At 37.3% G+C, this 8,490-nt stretch overlaps 1 protein-coding gene across 1 annotated transcript; it reads left to right on the forward strand.

Annotated features, from left to right (window-relative positions):
• The first annotated feature begins 582 nt into the window (after window positions 1-582).
• Window positions 583-8,489, forward strand: LOC128740784 (adenylate cyclase type 3-like). Its single transcript, XM_053836350.1, has 4 exons — window positions 583-802; window positions 2,684-2,855; window positions 8,079-8,238; window positions 8,406-8,489. The coding sequence occupies exons 1-4, from the start codon at window positions 583-585 to the stop codon at window positions 8,487-8,489; spliced, it is 636 nt and encodes a 211-aa protein (XP_053692325.1).
• Window position 8,490: the final 1 nt, after the last annotated feature.

Below are 8,490 nucleotides of genomic sequence, written 5' to 3' on the forward strand. Positions count from 1 at the left end.
TGCTATTAATAATAGCATTGAATGAAGATGATATTCCCAAAATTAGAACCTCTTAATGTCATTAAGTAGATGTTTCTTGGACATGAGAACTTTGAACACACTCTTCCCAAAATAACCGCTTTCAATTTTGTGTTTTAAATAACACTTATGAATACCATTTTTCATTAATTGAAGTGTTCATAAGCGGGTTGAATATCTTAAATATTGTTTTTCAACGACGAAAACTTTTTTTTGCAAAATCATCAAAAACGTCGTCCCCATAAACATCGCATTCTAACTTTAATTTCAGTTTTCGAAGCAGCCGTATAACATGTTTCGATTAAAGAATTCTTCCACGTGGGCAAAGTGAATCCGTCGTGCAGTACACGAAAAAGAAGAAAAACCAACACACTACGGAAGCCAGCCATCATATCGCGAAGAATATGAATGTTGCTTTGCGTTGAAAGTTTACCTCATTATAAGGCCATCGAGTGAAGGAGGTCTGTGTGGTAAAAACAACTTTCTGGTCAGAAAGCAGCGGCAGCACCAGCACGTGCCGAAAACGAGAAACGAAAACAGAATCCCTGCGGGAGCTAAACCAGAATGGATGGAACCACGACCTCAACAACAGTGGAAAGCAACCCGGCCGGTACCAATCTGCCGACTTCAACCGTATTGCTGCCGGACGATGTGCTCGAAAAGCTGTACCAAAGCTACGCGCTCAAGCAGAAGCGCGTCGCTTTCGGGTGCTATCTGGCCGCCTCGATACTGTTTGATTTATGGGCTATCCTGATTCCGCAGGGTCAAGGCTGGGAAGGCATAGGTGAGTACTAAAAGGATTATAGGGGTGCACAATAGGACTGAAGAGGAAGTAACTGTCCTTACTAAACTTGAATAAATAATTTGTGGATCATAGGGTAAAGAACTAGTTTTAAGCAGTCTAAGCGGGTCACTGATTGTTTTACCTTATTACAAGCGATGGGTTGACTAAGTGGGGGATATCAGCATACCAATCTTCATGCTATCTTTAGTTCTTCAAGCTGTTACCATTGGAAGACACTATTGTTGAGCTAAACTCTTGATTTTTCGCTTTAAAAGTTGGAGCGGCGGAACTAATTTTGAACACACCGAACCCATTTTCACTCGCAAGGTGCTTTTTTAAGCAATCCTGAAATCTGAACTTTTTTACGTCCCCTTAAAAAATCCCTCGAACTTTTCCCCCTATTCAGTAAGTTCGCGTTCCTATCCGCGACCTACTAATCGGCATCTGATGCGTAATCGGCATAGCGTATCGGCATTGATGCGTAAAATGCCATCGGTCTAAATTGTTTATCGGGGCATACACTCACCGCACCGTTCGGCAAACGGTATTCGTCGTCTCTTTTATTCTCTAGTGTTCTTATGGGAAACTGCGAGTTTGACGTCTCACTCGCTGTTCATAAGGATGGTGGGAGAACAAAAGAGGTAAACGATCCGACTCAGAACAGTGTTGTCAAAGCAAATAACATTGAAACACATATTTGCTTTATTAAATCACTGAGAAAATCTTCGAAAATTATTGAAAAAGCTGTCTTTTGTGTTGTTTTTAATAAAGAAAAATTAATTATGAACATACATTTCTCTTGAAAGTGTTGAACCACGTTTTCACCATAGGAGGTTTCAGTTAATTTCAAACTTAAAATTCTTATTTCCAGAACCGAAACAGTGTCTTGGCAACACGATAGTTCATCAGTTGTGCTGCAGCTGCTGCTGCTGGTGAACAGGTTCCGTCAATTCAGAATTTGTTTTTGCAGTTTTGTTAGAAAATAATAAAACTTTCGGCTAGTGACAAAGCCTTAGATAATAGAAAAAAAGAGACTGAATAATATGGTATGTGACAATTGAGTGCTTGACTTTTAGAGTGGTTGTAATCAGTGCTGAAAAATGTGATGGATTCGTTAGTAGCGAGGTGGCGATTGCTGAAGAGCAGCTGAAAAATGTACGTTTTTGGACAACAATTTTTAATTCATCATATTTCTTGTCGGAAACCCAATAAATTGTGTTTGTGTGAATCAAATGTATGGTTAAGTGATTTGTGAAGATGATCCTATCAAAAGATTTTGAAAATATGAATAAAAAAGTGCATTTTCGGCTCATTTATGTTCAACTGATTAAAATAGGTGACACTGCTTAACTCGTTCCTTACCCTACTTTCCCACCGAATTCAATATTCTTGGGCGGAGGTCCTCGACGAAGTTTTATCCAAATGCTAATACAGATAAAATTGAATAAAGTAGTTTTGCTCTGAGCTTTTAAGTACTCTTTTGTTAAGTATTGATTACATGTTACGAGCTTAAATTTTTCTTTTGTTTTTATTCTCTGTTGCTGCAATTTTTTGTGTCTCTTTCGAACCACTGAATGCGTCACATATGTTTTGTTCTCAGGATTTAAATGGGGCGCTTCATGAGGCAATTAAATTTCATTATATTGGTTTGTTTATCGTATAGAACAAGAAAACACATAAAATATTTTCTATAACGCATCAGTGGGGAAAAATATGATTTCATATGAACCCTCATGTTCGAATGACCGTACACCACATGAAAATTTCATGTTCCATCATTCTTGTCGTATATTTTATCAAAAATAATTCAATTACTCATTTTCACTTTTGACTGGTGCAGAATTCGAAACTGCACAAGCTAACATTTTTCTCCATTTGCAGTGGTGGCCTGTATCTGTCTGGTGCTCAACATCGTTCTGGCGGTGGTCTTGCGTTTCTGCGGTAAGGGGCGCTTCCGGGGTTTCCTGTGGGAAGTAGCACCGCACGCCGCCTGGTTGCTGGCAATGAAACAGCTCTTCCTGCAGCTTTTCTTCAAGGCATCCGTCACGCCCAGGTTAGTAGCAAAGTGGAAATGCACCTTTTATTCGTTGTGCTACGTAGTCTAATGCTTAGCTTTCCGAGATTTAAAAAATTGCAAATGCAGTTATCGCAAACCTTTTCACCACCATTTTATTTATGTATTAGGTATTAGCGTGTTTGTATGTAAATCTCCGTTCGTAAGACTTTTTTCTCACATTGATATACATAATCTGAAGGATATGATACGTTTTTATACTCAGTAAAAGCTCAATAATGTTCTATTTTGAGCCAGGGAGATTTTTTTTCCATTTAATTCTACTACTGTAGAGTACAAAATAATCCCATCACAAATACTTTACATGCGAAAATAAATACTCTAAAATATTTCATAACACTACATACTGTACAAATGCATGATTTAAAATATGTCCTCGGTTTCCAAGCGTCCTGCGATGATAATAACCAAATTTTAGCACATGCAGTACAATTGAGTAACGAAAGCACGGTTATTAAATGTGATGCTGAAACAGATAGGATTTATTGCTACTATTTGCATTTGGAAAATGTATAACTGAGACTGATCTAATCCGCTGTGTATTTAAAAATGCACTGGTAGTGGATCGAGTGATAGTGTTGAAAAAGCCTATTGCTTATCCTCTATATCTATACAGCTGTAGCGTGATAATGCACTATTGTGCTCTACTGTGCAAGCTAACCTAATTTTACTATTTATAGCTGGGGTTGTACTTACTGATAATGAGAAATTATGTCTCTGCCGCAACACACTGCACAAACGTGTCGCAAATACGCCAGATAGTTACTTGCTTTCTTTAGATTGTGTAACCTTCTTTAGTGCTTTGGTGAGAGATTTTTAACAGATTTGTCTCCTAATATGTTAATCAGCTAGTGGTTGAATATAAACCTATATTTGTCAAATAATAATGAAGAAATTAAAAGTTATTACGTTGAGCGTTTTAGCAGAATCTCGAATACGAGTAAAGTAAAGAGGTTTTCCGTTTCATTCTACTAAAATTATACCACACCATGTTCACATTAAGCATAATTACAAAATTTCACTACACTATAATTACACTATAACTATAACATAGCTAAACTAACCATCCACTCACGTAAACAATCCGCAGATACATATTTCGACTGTTACATACAAAGCACTGAAGAAGGCTGTATGTATCAGTGGAAATATGTATCTGCGGATTGTTTACGTGAGTAGACGGTTAGTTTAGCTATGTTATAGTTAGGGGGCATCCATAAAGTACGTCACGCTTATAGGGGAGAGGAGGGGTTAACCCAATCATGACGATTTGCAACGTAGGGGGGAGGAAGGGTATGAAGTTGTGTGACGTCACATGAAAAAAAAACAAGTGGAAAATTTATTCGGGGAATTATAATTTAGTCTTCAGTTTAAGATATAACTATTGAAGGCTTCTATAAAATAACGTACTAATGGATTTTAAAACAAATAGTTAAATTTTTTGAATGAAAACTTTTTTTTAACATATATGTGTGAACAGGACGCATTTATTCTTCTATGTAGTATGAACTCTCCATTAAGGTTTTACAGAATATGCTGAAGACCTCGTTGAGTACCGTCCTGCCTAAAAGATTTTTGCAACCACAAATTGCAGTCGTACAAACTCCTGAGCGGCTACCAGAGACCAATGGCAATGTTTTCCCTTGATATTCCCTTGACTCATACCGAAGTTCCATGGCTGTTTTTAAGGGTTTTCGGTATAATTTCTACTGCCCTTCACTCAAAAGCTCCCTGAAGGATAGAGTTTATGCCACTTGCGGATTAAATTTGGCAATTTGGCTTCTAAGGTAGTGTTGAATGATTGCACGATTGAATACCCAAATGACAAAATCCGCAAGAAAAGTTCTTCCAAGGCGTGTTGCTGCAAAAGACGTCAGCAGGAAGTGATTTTTTCAACTAGATCAGACGAATTTCAGTGGATGGATGTAAAGGACGTGGATATACGCGAAACAATAATCGACTTCTGAGGCGTATCCGATCGTTGACTTATAAACTCGAAAATTTTCCTTTTTTTGTTTGGTGAAATTCATTTGATAGCTTTAAATGAAAAGGTTGTATATTGGAATGAATTTTTTTATTGTGAAGTGGGGGCGGCCGCCGTAACGTGACGTACTTTCTCAGGGGGGGGGGGGGGTTCACGAATGTGTGACCAAATGTGACAAGGGGGGGAGGGGGGTTTTTGATTTTGGTCAAAATTTGCGTGACGTACTAAATGGATGTCGCCTTATAGTGTAATGATAGTGTAGTGAAATTTTGTAATTATCCTTAATGTGAACATTTTGTAGTATAATTTTAGTAGAATAAAACGGAAAACCTCCTAACTTTACTCGTAAATAATAATTCTTTCTAACTAGGGATGAAAATTCCAAAAAAGTCTCATGACAATGTGACTGACTTGCGGTTACTGTTTTCAGAGTTGTGGTACGAAACCACAAGTTAGGCCAATCTTACATAACGTAGGCGTGATAGTGTTTCCATCATCATCCGATAAAGGCTTACTTGTGTTATACAGTAATGTTCCGATTTTGTCAGCCCCATGTTGAATTTTGGGCTGACAAAATGGGGAAGCTGACAAAATCGGAAATTTTTTTTTTCGAAATTTTCGTCAAAATTCAAGACTTAAGACCTTGCAATATCGAAGACTTCTACTAAAAATTAAATTTTAACTCTCAATTGGTCAATTGAAAGCTTAATGAAAAGGGCACCGCACACTGGTCCAGAACCTTTTTTGGTGCGCATTAGCTTTGAGCGGGAAAACTTGGTATTAGGTTTATGGACTCTTTGGAAGAGTTTCTTAAAATTAATAGTTCTATCGTCCAGCGGTATTCAAATTTTGATTAATCCCCCTAAAAGTGCAATAAAAAAATTATTTTTCTTCAGTTTCAATAAAACACAGTGATGTGTTAAGCAAAGTTTTACAGCATATAATTACAAGAAATTTTACTGAAGACAGTGACCTTTTATCTCTTCAGCAAAGATAGAAAAATCCTATTTCTCATAAATGAAAAATCGTTAAAATCAGTTTTTATATTTTAGCTGTTTTTGTAGTTGTTGTATGACTTTTTTCGGTTTTACAAAGTTGTACAAATAATAAAAATACACAATATTGCTGAATAGAGGATGCCTCTATCTTTGCTTGTTTAGGAACTAAAGAACTTTTACTTCAAATACCCTAGTTTTAACCCCGAATTACTCGCAAGAAGGCATCATTTTATTCAAAAACTCTCCCCAGAGAATCAGAATAGTTTCAAGCAGACTGAAAAGTTTCATAAATCATGTTTAAAAGTAAAAAGTTAAACAAAATGTATAGGCTGACAAAATCGGGATAAAAAGCTGATAAAATCGGGGGTAGACAAAATCGGAACATTACTGTATATCTTGATTCTTGTTGCGAAGACGTTCACAGGTCGTCCGAGTACAGCTCGGTATCCGATAGTTATCGTTGCTATCAAAATCAAAATTCTTACAATTTCAGTGCTTTCAATGAGAAAAATGGCGAACGAACATCCCGACCAGATGATTCTAACAATAATATTACAGAAATATAGCTCCAGTTGATATCTCTATCAAAGTTTGTTATAAATGTGATGCGAAATGCGAACTTGCGACACACAAAATGTTTCACAAAGATTCTATCTCATTTTGGTACTTATAACACGTTTTGTTATATTTTAGTTATAAAGCAGGACAGAGTGATGGTGTTTGTAACTCATATTGATATAAACTAGATCAAATATGCCATAATTTAACATATTTGTGATATACCTAGATCAGATTTTGCTACAATTTGTATTGCGGCACAAAGTATGACGCAGTATGACCGCATTGACCTTCACATCTAGCAGATAACAATCAGTGTACTAGGACGAAGATGCAGACAAAGCGCTAATGTTGTTCTCGGTAGATGTATTAACAATAAGCCATTTTACAACGATGTGTAGGGTAAGGGTAATAAACGTAGTCTTGAGCACGACTTAAATATAGGAGGCTAGCTCATTAGAGATAAACATAAAATGTGCCAGCATCAAGTTCGTCGGCGTAAACATTGTAGTAGGCCTCAATTTGTTTTGCACGTGGTAAATGTTTTTTCCATTCATAAGGAATTCCATTGTTTAGGAAACATAGTAGGAAAGTTTTCGGCGGTGGAAGATGGAGATGAATTGGGAGACTTGGAGATGAATGGGGAAAACAACTATATCAGTAGTAATGCTGACACGCACGATATTCTGAGCCGTCTTCTCCATACGTTGCTTGAAAGTATCCGTAGTCAATCCTTTGGAGCCTAGCTAGTTTGCTTAGTATGTAATCCCATGCATAGAAGTTAAGAGGATTCGAATCAGGCGAAGAGGCAGGTCACTCTTCCGAAGAAATAAAATCCGAAAAATTTTCCTCTCACCGAGCCTGTGTAGCTTTCGTCTGGTGAGATGGTGCAGAATCTTGTTGGAAACAATATGGTGCATTCTGGTAGTGTTTTTTTAACGATGAGAAGCGAATAATTCTTCAGAACATTATCGATGTAACATTTAGTGTAGATTTTAACACTAGGTTCAATGAACAGCAATGTAAACTTCATTTTGTTGGAAAGAAACCCATAATATCATGGAAACATTTTGGAACCTTTAAACAGTTTGTTCCGAAGAATATGAGAAAGATGTGCTCGATATATCCAATTATTTTGTTGGTGGAGATCCTGTGGCAGGAACATTATTTCGTCCGAAAACCTTTTGCTTTTCAGTCAAACCATGCACCCGTTGTTTTTTGTATGGAATCAATCGAAGATCATCTTTCAAAATATACTTCAAAGTTGACTGCGAAATTCCCAGTTCCTTGCCCATCTCATGGCTTTTACAAAACTGATCTACATTACTCATTGAAAAGAAACAATAAATTTACATTTTTCTCTGATTTTGACGGACATGACAAGATTATCTCTTACTTACTAACTTATATGTCCATGTCTACCGATCCAGCAGAACAAAGGGAAGAAATCAGAGATCTCCACTGCTAACGGCCATGGCTTTTAACTATCGCCAGGACAGGTTGTCGTCTACAACCCGAATGTCGTAGGCTAAGCTACGTTGCCATGCCTCTTCTACGCTGTCCTTGTGGATCTTATCAAGATTATCTCGCCAAAGTTAATATAATAAACTTTCTAGAAATTTTTATTAGAAAATAAACTGTTTGTTTCTAATCTATTTGCAGAGACTTCCTCGGATGGGCAGTGCTGCTTAACTTTTTAGTGTACGTTACGCTTCCAGTGGTACTCAAATATACTGGCATCCTGCTGGGGATGGGATCTTTCGTAACCTACATCAATGCAATCGTCGGGTTGGCCAAGAAGGAGAACTTTTTCTGGGAACAGGTAAACAAAATTAGGTTCTTTGTGCTTCCTTAACTTTGCCTTCCAAACGTAATCAAACAATTCTAATTGCTCAGCTAGACATCACAGTCCAATTTTGGGTGCTATTAACCGGGTTCAATGTCATTTCATCTATTTCCAGCAAATTGTCAACGTTCTTTTATTGATAGCAGCAACCGCAATCGGCGTGTTGTTCTACTTCTTGGCCGAAGCCAAACAACGAAGAGCTTTTCTTGAAGCGAAACAAGGCCTAGA

This window comes from Sabethes cyaneus, chromosome 3, assembly GCF_943734655.1.
Source record: "Sabethes cyaneus chromosome 3, idSabCyanKW18_F2, whole genome shotgun sequence".
In the NCBI taxonomy this organism is placed as follows: domain Eukaryota; kingdom Metazoa; phylum Arthropoda; class Insecta; order Diptera; family Culicidae; genus Sabethes; species Sabethes cyaneus.